The 22882-nt window shown below is 34.8% G+C and overlaps 1 protein-coding gene across 2 annotated transcripts; it reads right to left on the bottom strand.

Moving 5' to 3' along the window:
- Positions 1-549: 549 nt before the first annotated feature.
- LOC129257680 (protein mono-ADP-ribosyltransferase PARP3-like) lies at positions 550-22055 on the bottom strand. 2 transcript variants are annotated; one of them, XM_054896057.2, is made up of 12 exons: positions 21742-22055; positions 12532-12743; positions 11769-11891; positions 11228-11428; positions 10373-10499; positions 8488-8711; positions 7160-7222; positions 6638-6730; positions 5708-5794; positions 4461-4638; positions 3786-3932; positions 550-3216 (listed from the first exon to the last, which is right to left on the bottom strand). In XM_054896057.2, the coding sequence occupies exons 2-12, from the start codon at positions 12706-12708 to the stop codon at positions 3044-3046; spliced, it is 1593 nt and encodes a 530-aa protein (XP_054752032.2). In that variant the 5' UTR covers positions 12709-12743; positions 21742-22055; the 3' UTR covers positions 550-3043. The 2 variants fall into 2 exon arrangements, with proteins under 2 accessions (XP_054752032.2, XP_063952647.1); XM_064096577.1 differs by having other exon boundaries at positions 12532-12803; positions 21742-22022.
- Between the last annotated feature and the right edge of the window lie 827 nt (positions 22056-22882).

The raw sequence follows: 22882 nt of genomic DNA, 5'->3' as shown, positions 1-22882 counted from the left end.
AAGGGCTATTTCCCTTTAGTATGCAATGAGATATGGAGAAAAATAAATTCTCTAATCTGAAAATACCAAGTGAAGTGTTGTGGCCCAGTGGATTAGTCTTCGAACGCTGAAACAGAGGGTCGTGGGTTCGAATCCCAGCCATGGCGTAATTTCCTTCAGCAAGAAACTGATCCACAGTGTGCTGCACTCAACCCAGGTGAGGTAAATGGGTACTGGTAGGAAGTAATTCCTTAAGAGCTGTGTGCGCTATGAACGCCTAGCTTAGCCGGGTAATATAGGAGCGCCTTGAGCACCTAACAAGGTGGATATGTGCGCAATATAAATACCCTATATTATCATTATTCCCCCCCCCCCCCCGCATCCACATGGGTGTTTTACTCTGAAAGTTATCATTCACAACTTGACTCTCATACTTTACTCATGCATACATGACTTCCTGTAACACACACAATAGCGAATGAATACTGATAACTATTTTGCTCTCATAAAGTGAACAAAAATTTGAGTAAATGAGATAATCTGACACAAAGATAACAAACTCCAACTGAATCTTTTTGTCTACATGTATGGAATACACATTCATACAGCTAGTTTATTCTGGCAATCAGGAAGTTTTGAAAATAATATCACCCAGATTGTTTCAATAACGAATTGAAAGAATAGCTTCATCAACAAGGTGTACAGGAATAAGAATGATTTGTAGTATGTGCAGCTACAACTTCTACATTAACATGAAGGATATAATTTTGAAAACGATTGTTTTACACAACAGTTCACACCTTTCATACATTGGATATATTGTACTCTATTCACCCTCAAAGGTCATCTACTCATGATGACCTTTGAGTTAAAAGTGAAGAAAATAAAACATGATTTTGAGAATCAGTTACAGGCAGATAAGGCCAAATATAACATGGGTGCACAAGGAGTGGACAGTCTCTTAGAAAATTTCAAATTTCCTGACTTTAAAAGTAAAAATGGCTTATATTCTCCCCCTGTTTATCCTATATAGCATCAAATGTAAACATCAAATGTAAACTTTTATAGACATACAGTAAAAAAGTTGCTTGTGTAATCCATATTTCTTGATTAAATTGTATAACTATGAGCACATTTTTATCGATGTTGATATTCTTGATTTCTATTTACACATTTCACAATATACACATGATAAATTATTTAAAACATGGAGATTAAAACTCTGTTTTCCCCTTTTTCTTTCCTTTTTTATTTTTGTTTTCCTTAAAAAACCCTCTAAAACCTGCATTTGTGACTTATGTTTTTATTCTATTTTTTACAAAATATCTTTGGTTCATAATGTTGGACTGCATTTGATCTATCTTTATCACCAGCTAATGAGAAAAGTCTTAACAGAATCCTGATTTATTTTGATAATCCCCAGGCATTAGCTGATGAACTTTTCTCTTTTTGAGTGTTTGTATTTTCTTTGTCTTCTGACATTGGATTCTTAATTTTGTATTCAAAGTTTTGATATTCACTATTGTTATTGTATTACTGGAAATGAAATACATGTAAAACAAAAATTAAATTAAACTAAAATACTATTACATCACACCCACATTAATCTATCATACATTAAAATCAAAGTTCTGATTTACTCTGTAGGCATTTTCTGTAAAATATGCATAGATTTCAAAGAATCATATATTTTTTTAGATCACTTAATTGAAATATGTATACAAATAATTTATGTCATATCAAATCTTCATACTACATGAATTGATGTAAGATTTTGGTGTCTGCATTATTAAAAAAACATAGAAATAATACATTTATCGATACAATTATGTTACCATAACATATTTCAGTGCATATTAAAAACAGTGACTATAAAATCTTTGATTTGACAGGTAAAATATATGAATTTATTGGCAAGTGAATATACCCTCTGTATATTAATATGCATTAAGATATCTAGACTAGCCTTATTCCACAAGCTTATAAAAAGTACCATCTCTAAAACATTCATCATAAAATTATTTCTAACTCACTTAGAGAATATATCTTCACACATGTAATTCTGTAAGAAAGACAGGAAATTTCTATCAACAATGGAATTAAAACAGCATAAAAGTGGATACAGCTGACATTTGGCAAAAGAGAACATGTTTTCAAATAAAAAGGAAGTTAAAAATAGAAGATATTTCTGTCATTTGAACTGCCATTTGTAGATAATCACAGTACCTGTTTATACTGAAATTCTACATACTTGGATTCGCCAAGCACAGCAGAATGGATTGATACCAACATTCTTAGAAAAAGGAGCAGTTTGAAAGCGATTATATAAATTGTCATATGATAAGAGCAACATTTCATCATTTTGAAGTATAAACTGATATTTCAACAAATTGAAATTGTTCATCTAAAAAGCTGCATTTTCCACAAAGGCAACTGCCTCTCGGGCAAGATATAGGATGGAATTGGGTTAAGATTAGGTTTCTTAATCATACTTAGATGGTTGAATATCTTTTCATTTCTCCAGGAAAACCTAGAATATTTTCCTATATGTATCCTTCTTCTCCTACACAGATACTGTATGTTATTCATTTTCATTTCGTTCTGATCAAAGCATTCATTTATAAAAGCAAAATGAAAAAAAAAATCATGATCTTTGAACATAACACACAACTGCTTTATGAGTTGTAAGATTTTTTTTCAGATTAAATTAAAGAATAGTTAACATGCAATGGTCAAAAGCAATCCTGTTTTCACACTCTGATCAAATCAAGTGACAGAATTTGAAGCAAATTTTCTGAAAAATTTCACTTCAACAAAATTCAGCACATGCAACTACTGTAATAAAAGTGAGTCAGAGGGCAGTGAATAAAGCATATGTTACATACACCTTATAATAACAAAAAAGAAGAGTGGACAGTCAATATATTTCTACCAGCTAACGTAAATATGTTGAATAACAAATGCTCCACAGGTTTCATACCTTATCTAAGAGACACAATTTCTAGCAGAAGTCTGTTCAGACAATCCTCAAGCAACCAAGATACATTGCAGCAATGTGAGGTGATTACCAAAACTTGAAGAGGCAGAGATATCTCATTCTGTTCTGACTTTCTTTATAGAGGAGGTACTCGCTCTGGTAGAAGTGAGATGACGAGTATTTTGATTGCTTGACTGGTTTTCCCTGGGGGACAACCACATCCTTGCCATCAAGCTTCAAGACGGTTTCCTTCTTCGGATCTGAAAAAAAAAATGTACGCATGCAGACAACATAAAATGAGGCTATGTAACAATATGAGAGTTCAAAAAAAATATTTGGTTTTGGTGAGTAAATTTTACCAGAAAAATATTTAAATTCACCTATGACATACGCAACCTGAATTTTAAGATGCAAAGAAAAAGGCAAGTTGGTTTTCAATATAATATTGATTCAAATTGTATCATGTAATACAAATGGCAAAATATATGTTTTTTCCTCAATACTAATTTCTTTTAATTTTTGTTAATCTGTTACTTTTTCTAAACAGTCTCAGAACCATTTTATTCTTCTAAGACTGTCTGATAGAAGGTTTAACACACATTTAAATGTATCAAGACTTTCTTCTCATTATGCAATTTTCTATTCATTGCCTTAATCATGATATAAAATTGATTTTCACATCGCTAAGTGGCCAAGATCTCAAGGGGGGATGGAATCACCATGTCTCTCTACAGCCCAAAAAGCCTGGCCTGGTCGGGGTTAATAGCAATTTGATGAGTTTCCCAACAAAACAATGTCTGTCTTCGGTGAAGTTCTTTGAGAATCATACCTGGTTCTTGGTTTCCTTTAGCAATGACACAGTCACATCCATTAGGTGCTTTAGTAAGAGAGCTATTATTAGCTGTGATGTAATGCTCTTTACCCAGGGCTGCTTCATTCAGGAACATCACGGCTCGGCCATCGTTTGCTACTCCAACTGTATGAATTAAATTACATGGTAGTATATTGCAAAAGTGGAAGACTGAAATCATTAATCCTAACAGTGTGTGATTTTTATACTCTAACATAGATGGGGGTGGGTGGGTGGATTCCACCCCCTTAGCATTTTTGCTGCAAATTGTTATGAACAATCATTAATGTTTTGTCTGTAGGCAGATATTTTATTACTTCCTTATTGCATACGAAGATGCAGCCCATTCAGTCTCAAAAGATGTGCCAGATACTGCACAGGAAAAAAGTTGTAAATGTTTTTATGACCTCTTTGTGTCGCAGATATATTATATGATATGTCAATGAAAGATTCTGATGGACATTCAATTCAATTCACTTCAAGTTAATTTAATTCAATAAACAAAAACCAAATTTGAAATGAATTGAAAACCTTTCAGGATATCACACAAAAGAAGAATATTGAACAAACATACTTTTGATGGCATAAACAGCATGCAATTGTGTGATGTCATCATATCACCTTTTCTTTCACGATCAACAGATTTGTACTTACCATATCCACGTGATTTGCTTTGCTCCGATGCAAGATATATGCCTCGTCCTACTCGTCCTCCTGAATGTGGCATGATGCGAAGTCCCGTTTTCAAGATAGCGGCTACTACAGCCACATTGGTACCATGCCACAGGAGACGACGGTTTGTGATATCAGTGTGTGCAGTAAATCTATCACTCTGTTGAAATATTGAAAACAGATTCCTAGAAATTAGAGAGTTGCTCCAGCTGCATGTGTTCTGTTCACATTAAATATTTTACCCTTTCTCCTTGTTAATTATTGGGTTTTTAATGCCTGGGCTGATAGAATCATAATTATTTCATTCATTTCCATGTGAGTCCAGCATTTATTGCTTGAAAGAGACTAGAAAAAAAGTTTTGTGCAACAAGCTTTTCATATTACATATCTATTGAAAAAAAAATGGCCGAAATATGGGTAAATAGCAGATAAGGGCATGGCTACAGAAGAAGTACTTCCAAGGAAACTGGTCAATTATTTAAGTTCTAATATTAATTGTAGTACAACAGATTAGACTTTGTGAATCAAATAAACTGTAATCCTTTGTCAGTATTTCTCCCTTTTTAAGTGATAGAATTCAAGCCATAAACTTTTGAGTAAAAAGGGACTTAGTAATAACTGTGCTGTAAACCATATGCAAATAAACACTCATAAATTTCAAGGACCAATTATTTTTTTCTTTACAGGAAGCAACAGACATCGGCTTTGTATATAATAGGGTCGGTCGCCCACCACTTCATGAAAAAGAAAGAAAGTCTCTTCAGTACATATTTTCCAATTGATGCTATCTGCACAATTACACACTACATTTTTACAGAATGAAAGTTGAGATGTTCAAGATGTTATTTAATTGCTTCGCAAACCACATAAACATTAACACCTCCTGCATTTCCTGGTTCTTGATAACATTCTAAATGGGGAGAAGTTAAAACAGTCAGTCTTTGTTTCAGTAATAAATGATTGTAAGATTGTATGACACCTTTGAAAATGCTCGGATGATTTTTTTTCAAAAACTTATATGGAAATATGAGAAAATATGAAAAAGGAAGTGTTCTATGACATTTGCTTCGACGACAAATGCTCTGCTGCAAATTCCATACATTAATTGAATGACCAACTTGAACCCTGGACCCTACCCAAAACCTAGCATAAAACCCTATTGCAACCCTAGCTCTAACCCTATAATGTTGTGTCACCAAAGAAAGAACATAGTTAAAAGCAAATGTCACCTCATCTTCTCTGTCCATCTTCCAGACATGAAGAAGCTGCTTCTCAGAACCACTGTGGCCAGTGTTAGCAATGTAGGTCTTAACAATCTGTGGAAACAAGTTGGAAAACATGCACCGATCATCACAGTGTGATCTAAATAGCAATGAGTGTAAATAGATTAAGAATAGGCAGTTATCATAGATGTATGGCTTTGAAGTCGAGGATACAATTACCCAAATTCAAATTGCGGCTTGGTCTACAAGACTACAACCATTTCATTTTCTTACTGCTTGATCTCATCCAACACGGCCCTTGTTCCTCTGCAATCAGTTTGTCTCCTAGTAATTGGTCTAATCGCCATTCAGCCCATCCACTACTTTCTTGTATTTTCAGTTAGGCCATACCCATTTTGGCTAGTATTAGATGAACTGTTTTATGTAAGCCAACTTTCCACTTGACAAAGTGTTAAGTACATGTAACAAGTAGTCAGATTGAAAACAAGACCTTCTGGGCATTAGACTAAATGGTACTTAAACCTCATATGAATATTGATGATTCAACAAAATAGTAAACAGAACAAATCTATAGTAGACAAAATTAGTTCAGTCATAATGGTCTTAGATGATCAAAGAATTGGACCATCTGCTTGTAGAACAAGTAAATACAAACCACTCAGAACTACTAATAAGCAATATACAGGCATGATACAGTGACAAGTTTACTATTTTTACCCCCCCCCCCCAAACAGTGCATCAACAGGGTTCAAAGATTGAATTCACATACATTACATCCTTTTGTTAATATTGAATTCCTTTCCATTTGTTTTGCGGTAAGATAAAGGCATTAAACCCATTTTTCTCTTTCTCCCACCCATCAATCCCCATATTCCTGATTTTGCTTTCTTTGGTAACATCCACTATATAAAGTTATATTTATTTCAGATGACTTACTTTGAACTCCTTGGATGATGGGTCAAGAAGCTCCAGATTGCATTTGAGAAGATCATACTTGACATCGAGTGGATGGGGTATAGCATCGCCAGCCTGTTCAAACAGAGTCAACGATTATTCAATTCATTCAGGTTTACCCGAAATTGCAAAAACAATATAAACACATTCTTCACTCCCTGTGGAGTATGCGAGCCAGTCGCCATGCTCGCATTAACGTAACTTCCCACCCTACTATGCTTACAAATGTTACTTAATTTCACAGAGTATTACAATTGATGTTATATTATATATGTTCCACACTCCTTTGTATATGATCAGAATTAAAATTCTAACAAAATTTGAGGTATAAGCTTTAGCAATGGATTTGTTTCTCTGAAGAATGGACCTATCTGTTATTAGGAATCCAAAGTCTCTAATGGTATGGTCCCCCCCCCCCCCCAGATGTTACAGGCTTTAAAACAAACTGCATTTGCCATGATAATACAATTTTACACTATGGTCTTGACAGATATCAATACTTACAGCAGCATCTTTTTTCTTCTTTTCCTTCTGCATACCCAGTGCAAGCTCAATATCTCCAAGAACCTGAAAATATATAAACAAAGACAAATAAAGAAAAAAATGATCAGTAACAGAACACTTCATAGAATATCTTATCAAATAGAAACTTATTGGAATTCAATTAAAGTGAAATTGTCAGTTGAAGAGACTATGTCCACTTTCCAAGTAACTCTTTGTCCGCCGTGCACAGAATCCCCTATTGCCAGAAAAATCAATATGCCTTCTTGGGTATACACATGTGGTAATGATAATGTATTGCAATGCTGTAGATGAATAGACTGTTTGACACCTCTCCCCTGTGACTCTGACATGTATTTGCAAAGTAGTTTGTAGACTCAAGAAAAATAATTTGGATTGAATAAACTGTTAGTTCTTCAAACTTTTTTTTTTTTTTTTTTGGGGGGGGGGGGCTCATATAGGCCATACCATTTTGTTATGCCATTATATAATATATATATATATATATATAGGAATAAATAAATTCTAATTATAATATAATATAGTCTTGATTTGTAGTGGTTCTTTCAGAAATTTCATTTCCATCAAAATAAAATTAGAGATACATGTACTACAGCAAGTGTGAATGGAAGCACACGAATGTCTACGAGTGGGACCGTTCTCAGATTCACCCTCGGACTCAGAATCACTGCCCTCGGAATCCGAGTCAGCCGCTGGAAGTGAAGCAATAATCAAATCTCGAACTTCATCAGGAGAGAAAAGTCACTGTCTCCTTCGACCAGAGGCCATCTCAAAACTTGTGGAAACAGTCCAAAAAATTTAACTTTTCTCAAAAAAGTTGAATGGGAACGATATGTAATCAACTAATGTCAGGGAGCGTGCAAGTGTTTAGAACGCGATGCGAATAACACAATGGCGTGTGTGTACACACAATACAATATAAATCAATGTAATCGGATTGTCGTGAGATTTGTGCCGATCGGCGTACTTGGCGAAGCAGCAAGTGTGCCAATCGGTGAACTTGGCGGACAAAGAGTTAAATATACACATCAAATCAGTGCCACTGAATGGTAGGTATTCACTCATAATCCAGGAATGCAATCCACATGATCGTCAGTTGACCATGATCATTCTAACTGTAGTTCTGTACAAACTTTTTCACTACACCCCAATTTTCACAACAAACACACATGCACCTAGCATCTTAATGGCATATGGCAAGCCAATGTATAATACTGTCCATCCAAAAACTTTTGTAAAAGATCCACTACCTGCTAATGTATATTGATAGTAAGGTGCTGGAAAGGATAATGATTCACGAAAATACTTACAATAAGCATGTCTTTCTTTGCCTGGATCTTCTCAGCATCATCAATCAGAGGAGGTATATTCCTTCCAAAAGAATGAGGGATGATGGTGTAAAACTTGGAGGAAAGTTCACTCAACTTGCCCTTGTTTGCCTTCTTCTGTATCGCATCTTCAAGTTCTTCTAAAGCTTCAAAGCCCTTGGCGATCTGAGCCTTGCTGAGCTTACCAAGCGGCATCTTCTTTACATCTGTAGGACAAATAAAAATTATAAAGAATAAGATATTGGCATATGGGATATTGTAGAATATTCCCTTTGAACAGAAAAGCCAATATATAATACATATATTGCTAAGAAACATTATGCTAGGAAACATCAAATTACAGAATCATTATGTATTCTTTGTATCATCTTCATTTTCTGAATAAATACTAATAATAACACTTCAAAAAATAAATCCACTGCCTGCTCCAATGACCAAAAAATTGAAGAAAACAGTGAAAGCCAACGCGCACTGCCTTGGGTCACTGGTAATGTGAATTTGAATATAATTTCCCAAAGTCCCCACAACAATGATTATAACACTTTTACCAAACATGCAATAAAAATCAACCTGAGGGGGTCATACATGTAGCTGAACCACTGTGAACTGATTTGTATTATTTGAATGGTATGGGTTACATGTACATCTACTGCTACCACATTTCCAATCCTTTTCACACCTGCATAATCAAATGTATTGTCTGATGCTTTGATACTATTTAGAGGGGACTGGAAACTTATCAAAGCCACAACGAACTTAAGAGCCACTTTAATTTGAGTATACCCCATGGCTTCCACCAAAAAAGAGAAAATATCTTACATTAGTCCTCTACCCACTTTTAACCAAAATATTGAGGAAATATCAGTGATCTGGACCTCTAGTAGTTTGTGATACTATTGGACTGTCTTTGGCATGGGTGTATATTCTACCACTCATAACAATAATGGTTATGGCAAGTTCCCCCAAGTCTGCGCAGTCCCCTTTGTCTACACACACGTGAATCTGCCTGATTCTAGTAAAAGAAGATACGCAACGAACACAGACTTTACACATGCAATACATAGACGGATAAGATATTCATTAAAAAATCTGACTCAAAATGGTGGGAAAATAATGAATTTAGGGCATTTCATGTGACGACCTCAAAATGCAGCCTTTCTCATCATAATCCCTGAATCGTGTGCAAAGTGAATGGGTGCGCAGACATGGGGTACCATTTTTTTTTTCAATCTGGAAATTCCTATAATTTCTTTCAAATTTTTATGAGATATTTGGTACACTTACTCATAATACCATAAGGAACATTATCAACTGAAAGATTTTTTGAAATAAAAAGAAATTCATGTTAAATCTCAACTCAAATTGTTAGGTGTGCAGACTTGGGGACCACCATCATACATATTAAATGCATCCTGCACCTGAACCACTGTATCATGGAGGTAATAATAAATGAATATAGTTAATTGTACTAGAGACTGAATCATTGGGGACTTTAAATGGCGCTTGCCTTGCGTCTTTCATACTACATGTACTTCCTAGTCCTACATGTATGATAAAACAATAATAAGGGAATAATTGGATAAAGTGACAATGTGAAAATTTTCATGTCCAGTAGGCCTCAATGTATGTTGCTCATGATACAAACACAAACACATGAATATTGAATGCCACTGCATCTGGGTGCCAATTTGCAGTCAGTATTTTTTTTAGTTGGATATAGTGAACCATAAGTCTATTCCTGGGCATTGACTCATCTCCAATATATAAAATATCCAAAGGTTAGCTCTTGATTTGAAGCTTTACACATTATTTTATACTAGACTCTTGTGTATACTTTATCAAATAAAATATGGAATGCTTGCATTACCAATTTCAAACTTGGTCATCTGTTCCTTGAACATGTCCTCGTTGAAAACCAGTTTGACAAAATCCTGTGTAACCTTATCCAGCTTGGAAGGAAGCACTGTCTTAGACGAGTCATCTACCTCAGCAAGCTGATAACAAATTATACAAAAACAGGAATATCAGCAAGAGAAATTGATGTACCTCAGAAAGCAAGATTTTTAAGTTTGGCATACAAACTGACAAAACAAAATTTTGCAGAAATGTTAACATATAAACTGTATATGCTCAGATTTTAAATATCAAGTGATCAGATTTGACTAAAATACTTGAATGTAATATATAAAATTAATGGAGATCAGTGTCTTGTAATATAAAGTCATACAAGAAATGTATACAACTGATTTACAACATGTTTTCCGAAATGGCTTGTCACTTACAGTTACATGTATTAAGTTGTAATATTATATTAAAACCTTTTTTTTTTTTCTGGTTCACAGCCATGATTTGATATTCAAATGTCCCCTGGAATATTCTTGACCTCAACTCTGATCTTTCTGAAGATTTTTTTTTGAACAGGCAATAGCCCAGCAATTGTAATTTTAAAGTATCTCAGTCATGCTCAGATAAATGTATGTTTCGTTTCATAGCTTCTAATAAAGAGAGTAATACTCCTGAGGATCAGAAAATTATACACAGAAAAATATTAAATCAAGGTCCTTGACATCCAATTTAGGAATAGTTGATTTTGGCACGGCCTATATCATACATTCATCAGATGTGTTGAACTTGAAGCAAATGTGAATAACATAAAGACTACTGTGTGAGGTGACTGTTTAGCATGAACTATATAGGTTAAGACTCTTCAAAATCAAAATACCTTTTCACTCGTCTCCTGAAGTTCCTCGTTATCTGCGTCCTCCACCTCTATCAGGGTATATTTGCCGGCCTTGGGCACAAAGTTTGCCCGGTCTTCCCACTTGTTCTTGGTCTTGTCATTAAACTTCTTGCAGAAGAATTTCTTGGCAGCTTCGATATCACTGCCATTAAATTCCTGTGTTGCTTGCTGGCCTGACTCTCCCTGGAAAGGATGAAGGAAGAGGACCAACAAAGAAAATTGGTCAAAGGAAGATTTATCTTTGATCAAAGTGGACATTTTATAAGACGAGCAGGTTGCTTTGTCATACTTGAGTTTTGACCACAACGTTGAACTTTTAAAGAAAATTTGAGGTTAAAAAGTGTATGCATTGTCCATACGGAAATGTAAGAACTACCATTAGAAAGTTTCAGCAACATAACTTCTGACACAGCATTGTCCCCTTTAGTAATTCATGATTTAAATGTTATTTTTTCAGCTTCCTTGAATTAGATGTAATTCATGAGAGTTTTACAAGAGATGATTTTGAATCTTGATTACTTACCACTCTTCCCCATCTGGTAAAAACAGCATATCCTAAGTGAGATTGCAAGAGTTGAACAACATAGTACTTGTTGTTGTTGTGGCCAATATTAGTTTGGTTCAGCATACAGTCAAAATCATCAAACTGAATATAATAAAGAATAGCTTTGAAACAATACACAGATTATCACATAAATACAATTTTAATCTACTGAATATACAATACACAAGTAGAAAATAATTTTATGTCGCTCATTCTCCAGAAAAAGTTATAGATTATTGACACATCCCTTACGTTTAGACTTCAGTAGTTTCCATACTTAATGAGTCTATGTTCTTGAAGAATTCTGATGAAAGCTCATAACTGCTTCCGTCCATTTGGGGAATTTATGATATTCTTAAGCAGCTGGTACACGTGCTTGGTAAAATTACCCATGTTCAAAGAATTTAAACAATTTCACAAACACAATATTTGAAGCAAGAGAAATATGAAATTTGGCTTGTGATTTGCAATGTTGAGAACAGTAGACTCTATATTAAAAAAGTTAAAAACATAATTACAAGGAAAAGTCACAAGACATTTCATCAAGGATTATTCAAAAAATAATTTTTATTGATTGTACAAACATCTTTGAAGCAGGCCTTTGATTTTGTGCAGGGCACAAACGTGAAAAGGTGTTAAGTCACTTGATTATTTATTCCAAAAAGGGATTTGTTATGAGTGTAGTAAAGTAGACAATTTCTAACATAAAAAAAAAATCCATGTCAATCCCATCCTCACTTACCACACTACCAGGCCAACTACAATGGCTATCTTTAGTATGAGATGATTTCTTCTCTTTGTCAGCAGTTTTGAGTTTCTCAACAGCAGCCTTCAGTCCACCATCATCTGGTTCTTTCTTCAACACTTTAGCCCCCTTCCCACCTGCCTTTGTGCTTGCTGATCGCTTCTTTGGAGGCATGGTTGATTACAGTTTGTTGAGAAGTTGGAAGAGTTCTGAGGAAAGGGTAAATAAGATGTAAGTTATCTTTCACTTCCCATAAACCAGACTAACCACTGCAACAAATAAAAACAATGTAAATTTCATCATTGTCTATCAATTGTCTTATCCACAATCATAAATATTGGATTTAAGCAAATTTGTAGTTATCAAATCCTCAGTAACATTTTTATTTTCTTGACCTAAATATACGTTAGCCAACTTGGTAACACTTACCTCCGTGATGGGGGTGATAGGCATTTAATTGCCAGAAAGTTTAAAATAAATTATCCCCCATCCCCGAAATGGTTATTCCTATCTAATAAATTCATTAGATTTAGAATTATGTATGTACTGATGATGAACTGTATTTTTAGTGCCAAATAGATGTAAGAAACATTCATGCCCACATGCATAGCTGCCGAGTGCCCACTTTATAAAATCCACCTCCAAAAGCCCGAAAAATCACACTGGAATGGTATTCTAGCAGCAATTTCATCTTCACTTTATCTCTGTATGACAAGCTTATGATCCAATATTCTAATGAGAAAAGATGTTTAATAGCACTCTTATCTCATAATGAAAATCCCTCCAGACAGGAGGTGAGGCAAAGAAACATTAATTTCATTCAATCCAAATGCCTTTGAACTGTACACTAACATGGCTATACAGAAATTTCTTTTTAATATCACATTATTAAAAGATTCTGCTAGGATCGAAAGCTTAGGCCCCTTTTGACTTTTTAATTTACTCCATTGGCTCTCTTTTATTAGATAAGCAGTTTTCAGCAGCTTCTTTTTGCCATATCACATTATTGCACGTATCATTTCAATATACAAATAATGAATGTGTATGCGTGTAATGGGAAGAATATTTTCATGAGATGAAAGATGAAAAGTTCCATTCAACGAGGCGTTAGCCGAGTCGAATGGAACATTTTCATCTTTCATCAAATGTAAATATTCTTTCCATTGCACAAATATTTATTTACATTCAGGTCAAAATTCAAAAGTTGCAAAATGACGCAATATTGAAAGTCACTGTTCTTTTTCCGTGGTGATGAGTGAGTTTTTCAGTAATTTCTTTTAATTGTTTTCATGCACCTTAACATCAACATTAACATGGAATCAAACACACCTCTGCACAAGCAAAAACATAACAAACGAACATGTATGGGTATTTCAAACAACGACACAAACCATGTTATCTCACATAACCATCACTACAGAAGCAGGGGCTTGGTTTGAATGGATTTTCATCTCTACTGACACAGACAAAAGAACCATGTTCTGTATTGACCCTTTATGACTATTTCTGCTCGTTTTTGCAGCTTTTCGATTCAGACCTCATCCAACACTTTTGCCTGCTCTTTTCGTGATGGCATGATCATAACAAGCATGGTATCATCTGAAAGAGAAATAAATGATCTTTTGAATGATATCAAATATGCATTGTGCAATATTGGGAGGTGGGATAAAGGAATGGTCAAACTCAGATTTCCAAACCCTTTTTGCTCGTTTTGCAGCTTTTCAATTCAGACCTCATCCAACACATTTGAATCCTGCTCTTTTCGTGATGACATGATCATAAAAAGCATGGTATCATTTTAAAGAGAATTAAATTATCTTTCGAATGATGTAAAATATGCATTGTTTGAAATTGGGAGTAGGGAGAAATTAATGGGCAAACACAGATTTCCAAACTTTTTTTGAGAGGTTTATTTTATGATCTCTGCAACGTCGATCTCAGCAAGGGTCAGGGCCCACTGTTTTTAAGTTTACTATTTTTTTTCAAAGCATCATGGGTATAGGCCTACTAGTATTTGTATACATTTGATGGATGTACTGCTGCCCTACTGATTATCGTATCAGATCTTTAGATTCACATGATAAATATCATTTCAGATAGAATTTCTTATTTTACCTGATTAGAAATAATACCTCAGAAAAACAATTTCATTTTAAAGATAAATGGATTTCAGAAAAAATCTAATGCCTCTGATAAGGTTGTGTAGACCTACCCTATTAGTATTACATGTATTTTAGGGCCAAATTCGCTATTGTGCCCAAGCGCCATTAAAACTGCTCAGCTCAGTGAAAATTCTTATCGCTAGACGTGCGTAAGAGCATGTGCGACCGGTGTCACACATGACCGCACAATAACAAAGCTCAGTCAGCGGGATATCGGCGTTCAGTGAAGTGGCGTGTTAATGGGTATTTCAGCTGTGCGAGAGAGGGGCGGGGATTAGGGATTGGGGGGGGGGTGAAGGGGCACTAAAATATACGAAATCGGCGGGTTTTCAATAAAATACTATGTGCATCGTATTTTCGTTTTCTTTTTGTGTTTTCTGTATGATACATGGTGGGTGGATTTATTCCTCATTCATTCATTCCATCCAATTTATTCATCATACTGTGCATTTCATTTCATATTATATTACATAACACTTTTTTACTAACCTTATTTTTTCTGTCCTTGATGGGGATCGAACTCGAACCTTTTGATCTGCAGTCCAGCATCGTAGTCAGCATGCCACATGAGATGAGCTGACAGCCGAAACTGGTTTAGCGCTCAAGTCGTACGGAGGTTTCCCCGGCGGCAGTTATAGCAGGCCAGGGAATCAACGATCAGTGATTTAATTCATTAGAAAATATATATATTTAAGGATCCAGGGGCTATAGATAATGGTACCAATAATTCCAAACAGGATTTTGTTATTTTTTTCACTTCGTTTATATTATCGCTATGTATTTTAACACGATGTGCGTTTACTATTGAGTATATTGAGTCACCTGAAATAACACCCGGAACATTTCTCTGTTTAGGCAACAGGGGGCCTAAACATGGAACAAAAAACTCACGCAACTAGTTAGCACTTGATGTTCGTAGTCGGCGTGTAGGCCTAAAACTTTATTTTAACATATATATAGCTTCCTTTTTTCATTCTAAACTCCCAAGTTATCCCCTCTACAGCAAACCTCATGTCGCTATCGGTCCGCCAATATACGATCTTCTCGGATATTTTCAAATAAATGTGGCATTTTGGTAGGCACGGCAAAATTGAAAAAAAAAGTATGCACAAGAAATTGTAAATAATTTCATATACTCACTTTTGCGTTATCCTTCTTGGTTATATATAAATGCCCCGTTATATTGAATTTTAACCTCCTTCACTCCTTCCGCCAAAATATTCCAAGTCAACAAATTTCCTCATTTTTTTGTTCGCCCGGCAAGCTCATCAATCATCTCTCTCAAACCTTTCTTTCTTCACTCTAATCCTCTCAAACAATCCTCACTCTAATCCTCTGCGAAAAGTTGCGCCCTCCATGTCAATCGTGCCCCACTGACATCAAGATGTGTCTTGCCGCATCTCGCACATAATGCATAAACTTTTATGCATGATTTTATATATTCATGAACTTTCACTTTATGCTGTATTTTTATGTTGTTTCTCAATTTTCCTCCTTCGCGTTATTGCTTTATTCCGTAATTGTTAAACTCTATATAGGGCATTTTATTATGTCCAACATTTTTGCGTATCTTTTCTACTCTTCCATCGTCACCCTATCATAAATGGATTTTGTCAATGTTAGCTTATTTTTATTTTCCTCAAGAAAGAGCAAGACGGACTTTTAATGGTACAGATGTATATTCCAAAGGTGATTAGCTACAAACATGACAAATACGGAATAAAGGAAAAACATATGTTAAAACGCAATTTGATTTTTTTGATGGGCAAATTGATTAAGGTGTTAGTATAGTGACAAACTTCACTAAATATGGGATAAAGCTTATAGAGAAAACGGAAAACTTGGTGAGCATAGGGACGAATCAACTGAGATTCTAATAATTACTATTGACCGGAGGGCGGGAAAAGTGGTGTTCTGGGTTTGAAATGTCTGGCTGGGCGGGGGGTAGAGCGAAGGAAAAGTATATAAGGCAACAAAAATGGGAGGCATATTCGGGTGTTAGTATAAAATCTTCAACAAAATACGTAAAAACCGATATAGTAAAGTTGAAACGCAATAATATATTTATTTTTTTTTGGGGGGGGGGCATAATTATTTAGGTGCTAATAAAGAGTGACAATTAAGCTTCACCAAAATACGGAATAAAGTAATAAAGAAAAGTTTGTGGGCATAAAGTACTAAGTGATGATCGAGCCAAGATTCTTAATTCTCTATTGCTTTAGTCCGTATCAATTTGATGCAGTATAGAGTGACTGCATAAAAAATATACAGAATAAAGCAATACAGAAATGTTGGCATATTAAGGTGCTGGTATAAAGTGACAAACTTATCAAATTACGGAATAAAGCGATATAGAAAATTTTGAACACAATTTAATTTTCTGTGGGTATATTAATGTGCTATTATAGAGTGATAAACTTCATAAATATACGGAATAAAGCAATATAGAAAAGTTGGTGGGCATATTAAGTTGCTAGTATACAGGCCCAAATTTCTTGAAATATGGAATAAAGCAAGAGAGAAATGTTCTCATTTAATTGATTCCTCAAAAATTGAATATGTTATTTTTATACAATTGTTTTACTAGTGATGATTCTGATTTTAATGTTATTGATATCGAATTCATTCACTATTTGTATAGAACCTAAGTTACACTTTTATCTTTTTGTATATATTGTTATTTCATTTTAACAGGACCATGTTTAAAAACAGTGAATCTGAGCTTGTTATCCTGTATAAAGATATTTAAATAAATAAATAAATTTGTTATGTTTGTTTATAGTCTTCATTCTTTATGGTGTATATTGCTTTATTACGTGTCTCTGGGTCTTTTTTTTTTCTTTTTTTCATCTGTTCATGATTTTATTTATTCATGAACTTTCACTTTATGCTGTATTTTTATGTTGTTTCTCAATTTTCCTCCTTCGCAATATTGCTTTATTCCGTAATTTTTAAACTCTATATAGGGCATTTTATTATGTCCAACATTTTTGCGTATCTTTTCTACTCTTCCATCGTCACCCTATCATAAATGGATTTTGTCAATGTTAGCTTATTTTTATTTTCCTCAAGAAAGAGCAAGACGAACTTTTAATGGTACAGATGTATATTTCAAAGGTGATTAGCTGCAAATATACGGAATAAATGAAAAACATATGTTAAAACGCAATTTGAATTTTTTGATGGGCAAATTGATTAAGGTGCTAGATAAGTATAGTGACAAACTTCACTAAATATGGGATAAAGCTTATAGAGAAAACTTGGTGAGCATAGGGACGAATCAACCGAGATTCTAATAATTACTATTGACCGGAGGGCGGGAAAAGTGGTGTTCTGGGTTTGAAATGCCGAAATGTCTGGCTGGGCGGGGAGTAGAGCGAAGGAAAAGTATATAAGGCAACAAAAATGGGAGGCATATTCGGGTGTTAGTATAAAATCTTCAACAAAATTTAGGTGCTAATAAAGAGTGACAATTAAGCTTCACCAAAATACGGAATAAAGTAATAAAGAAAAGGTTGTGGGCATAAAGTACTAAGTGATGATCGAGCCAAGATTCTTAATTCTCTATTGCTTTAGTCCGTATCAATTTGATGCAGTATAGAGTGACTGCATAAAAAATATACAGAATAAAGCAATACAGAAATGTTGGCATATTAAGGTGCTGGTATAAAGTGACAAACTTATCAAAATACGGAATAAAGCGATATAGAAAATTTTGAACACAATTTAATATTCTTTTGGTATATTAAAGTGCTAGTATAGAGTGACAAACTTCATAAATATACGGAATAAAGCAATATAGAAAAGTTGGTGGGCATATTAAGTTGCTAGTATACAGGCCCAAATTTCTTGAAATATGGAATAAAGCAAGAGAGAAATGTTTTCATTTCATTGATTCCTCAAAAATTGAATATGTTATTTTTATACAATTGTTTTACTAGTGATGATTCTGATTTTAATGTTATTGATATCGAATGCATTTACTATTTGTATAGAACCTAAGTTACACTTTTATCTTTTTGTATATATTGTTATTTCATTTTAACAGGACCATGTTTAAAAACAGTGAATCTGAGCTTGTTATCCTGTATAAAGATATTTAAATAAATGAATAAATTTGTTATGTTTGTTTATAGTCTTCATTCTTTATGGTGTATATTGCTTTATTACGTGTCTCTGTGGGTTTTTTTTCTTTTTTTCATCTGTTCATGATTTTATTTATTCATGAACTTTCACTTTATGCTGTATTTTTATGTTGTTTCTTAATTTTCCTCCTTCGCAATATTGCTTTATTCCGTAATTGTTAAACTCTATATAGGGCATCTTATTATGTCCAACATTTTTGCGTATCTTTTCTACTCTTCCATCGTCACTCTATCATAAATGGATTTTGTCAATTTTTTATTTTTATTTTCCTCAAGAAAGAGCAAGACGAACTTTTAATGGTACAGATGTATATTCCAAATGTGATTAGCTACAAACATGACAAATACGGAATAAAGGAAAAACATATGTTAAAACGCAATTTGAATTTTTTGATGGGCAAATTGATTAAGGTGCTAGTATAGTGACAAACTTCACTAAATATATACGGGATAAAGCTTATAGAGAAAACTTGGTGAGCATAGGGACAAATCAACCGAGATTCTAATAATTACTATTGACCGGAGGGCGGGAAAAGTGGTGTTCTGGGTTTGAAATGTCTGGCTGGGCGAAGAGCGAAGGAAAAGTAAGGCAACAAAAATGCATGGGAGGCATATTAGGGTGTTAGTATAAAAACTTCAACAAAATACGTAAAAACCGATATAGTAAAGTTGAAATGCAATAATATTTTTTTTTTTTTTTTTTTTTTTTGGGGGGGGGCATTATTATTAAGGTGCTAATAAAGAGTGACAAGCTTTACCAAAATACGGAATAAAGAAAAGTTTGTGGGCATAAAGTACTAAGTGATGATCGAGCCAAGATTCTTAATTCTCTATTTCTTTAGTCCGTATTAATTATTTTGATGCAGTATAGAGTGACTGCATACAAAATATACAGAATAAAGCGATATAGAAAATTGTGAACACAATTTAATATTCTGTGGGTATATTAAGGTGCTAGTATAGAGTGACAAACTTCATAAATATACGGAATAAAGCAATATAGAAAAGTTGTTGGGCATATTAAGGTGCTAGTATAGAGTGACAAGCTTCATGAAAATACGGAATAAAGCAATATTGAAGAGTTGTTGGGCATATTAAGGTGCTAGTATAGAGTGATGAACAAGCCAAGATTCTAATAATTCGTGTTGGCCCAATGGGCGAGAAAAGGGGTTTTCTTTTGGGGGTATATAAGCAGCGGACAGGGGGATTGAAATGTCTGAGGGGGGATAGAGCGAAAAGAGAAAAGTAGGAAAAGCAAATTTTATTCAAAATTCTTTTGGGCATATTAAGGTGCTAGTATAGAGTTACAAGCTTCATGAAAATGCGGAATAAAGCAATATTGAAAAGTTGTTGGGCATATTAAGGTGCTAGTATAGAGTGATGAACAAGCCAAGATTTTAATAATTCGTGTTGGCCCGGAGGGCGAGAAAAGGGGTTTTCTTTTGGGGGTATATAAGCAGCGGACAGGGGGGTTGAAATGTCTGAGGGGGGATAGAGCGAAAAGAGAAAAGTAGGAAAGGCATATTTTATTCAAAATTCTTTTGGGCATATTAAGGTGCTAGTATAGAGTGACAAATTTCATGAAAATACGGAATAAAGCAATATATAAAAGTTGTTGGGCATTAAAGGTGCTAGTATAGAGTGACAAGCTTCATGAAAATACGGAATAAAGCAATATTGAAAAGTTGTTGGGCATATTAAGGTGCTAGTATAGAGTGATGAACAAGCCAAGATTCTAATAATTCGTGTTGGCCCGGAGGGCGAGAAAAGGGGTTTTCTTTTGGGGGTATATAAGCAGCGGACAGGGGGATTGAAATGTCTGAGGGGGGATAGAGCGAAAAGAGAAAAGTAGGAAAGGCACATTTTATTCAAAATTCTTTTGGGCATATTAAGGTGCTAGTATAGAGTGACAAATTTCCAGAAAATACGGATTTAAGCAATATAGAAAAGTTGATGAAGTTCATGAAATACGCAATAAAAACGAATGTCGACCTTTAGAAATAGCACCGAAATACTTCACATCCCCGATCCCCTTAAAAAAAAAAACCTTGTTAAGATTCGAACCACCAACGCTTAGATGCCTCCGTATTATGCACTGCGCCACGCTCACCTATTCCCTCGTGGTCGTGAAATTAAGATTTATATATACCGCGTAAAGCTTTACCAACAAAAAAAAATCCGGGACGGGCGCAAAACGCACACATATGAACACACACAGTGCTTCGCTTCGCGAAGCACTGTACGCGTGTGTTCATATGTGTGCGTTTTGCGCCCGTCCCGGATTTTTTACTTAGATGAGCGGTATTAATGGCGGCTGGGCATATTAGCTAATATGGCCTATTTTAGACTAAGCTCTACTACTAGTATAGAGGCTCTACTGTCTAAACATGCTAGAGGAGACATGTTATATGATGTTGCTAAATTTAATTTCATGATACTCACACTCTCACAGACTACTTAACAAATAACAGTCGCAACACATTCACAATGAAGTCATTTCCAGACCAAATAATATAGACCTAAACCTACATGTATTTTTCTTATTTATCGACCAATTGATAACTGCGACTGGGTAAAATCAATTTTAGCATAACTCATCACACACAATTTGAACATGGAGAATAAAGTCTTAAAGGTCTAACTCTAACGTAAGATCCAGGCCAGGGCCATCACTGACCACAGGCACAGACACAGTCACAATATTGGCAACACATGCAAATGCCAAAGGAGGGAACGACATGCAACGATTGCACCTTACTCCTTAGTACAGCGCTAGCGGCAGCCCACGAACACGTCCCCGGGGCTAGAGCCTAGCTCGTAGAGGCTGACTAACATTAACAAGGATGAAGAAAGGAATCATACGTGAAAACGATACCTAAAATCGGATATATGGTACTCACCGGATAGGAATTCAACTTGCCCGAATTAAATTCACCTATATATGGCTATATGCCTGGATTGGCAAACAATTTGTCGAGGTACCGGTATAATGGAATTGCACAACACAAACAGCTAGCAAGGAGCAAGCAGCAAAATACCAAAATACTCGGACTCCGAAGTGGATTTGGGGTTTCGCGATGAATCTCCGCCCATTAAATAGCACAGACCGACGCGTTTGATCGTAATTCGCCGAGCGGGCAAGCCAGGACTTGGCGCTGGCCAATGACGTAGACTCGGTAGCAATCGAGCGATAGAGACACGCTCGCACATGCAGACCGAGAGGTGATGTCATAGTAAACAAATACACATTAGTCTAATTTTCCAGACGAATTGATCATTGAAATTGGACTACAAAATTTTCCGATTGACATACAACATTTACATTTTTTTTATTACAAAATGAGATATTTGATTTTGAATGTTTATAAGTACGGTATACCCTGGAAATACTGAATAATTTAGCCATAGCAGCTTGACCTTCAAAAGTAGAGTGTGTGAAAAACAGGAACACATAGTGGGCGTGGCACTTGCGGTGTTGTGTGGTGTACATAGAGCATAGAGATATATACTAATAACCCTAGCGTAATTAGTATACATCTCTATGACATAGAGATACTAGTATATTGAGTTTGCGAGTCTATGGTGGTGTACAAATTGTATTGGGTGTATTGAAACTGTAAATCATTTCCTCACTGAATGCTCAAAATACATTATAGAGAGGGCTATGTTACTTGCCGAAACCAATATACTTGATACTAAGGAAAAAATGACATTACTGAAAAGTGCACAAAACAAAAAGCAAAAATCCATCGTCCGCTTTGTTTTAAGAACAAAGCTATTGTTTGAGAAACGGTAAATCTATGCAGCTATGCAGAAATTTAGTTGCTATCTTAGTTGTTCTCCAAGCTTCTTTATCAGTTAGTTAATTGTCTCATGATTATGAAATTAATATTTCACTGAGAAGACTTTTGTCATGATGCAAGACTTTTAATTATTTTCTAGGTATTACAAAATAATGACTGCATGGCCACCGCTCAATAGTGAAATGATTTTTAGAAATATATTTACTTTGCAGTCGTTTACTATATACTACTTTACTTG

The sequence above is a fragment of the Lytechinus pictus genome, chromosome 3, assembly GCF_037042905.1.
Source record: "Lytechinus pictus isolate F3 Inbred chromosome 3, Lp3.0, whole genome shotgun sequence".
Taxonomy (NCBI): Eukaryota; Metazoa; Echinodermata; class Echinoidea; order Temnopleuroida; family Toxopneustidae; genus Lytechinus; species Lytechinus pictus.
The sequence above is the reverse complement of the archived record's forward strand: the minus strand, read 5'-3'. Positions and strand labels throughout refer to the sequence as shown.

Coding starts and splice junctions, on each gene's coding strand:
- LOC129257680 (XM_054896057.2), bottom strand. CDS start 12,708: ATGCCTCCAAAGAAGCGATCAGCAAGCACAAAGGCAGGTGGGAAGGGG. Junction 11,429..11,768: donor TTACCAGATGGGGAAGAGTG/GTAAGTAATCAA, acceptor CATCCTTTCCAG/GGAGAGTCAGGCCAGCAAGC. Junction 7,223..8,487: donor CAAAGAAAGACATGCTTATT/GTAAGTATTTTC, acceptor ATATATTTTCAG/GTTCTTGGAGATATTGAGCT.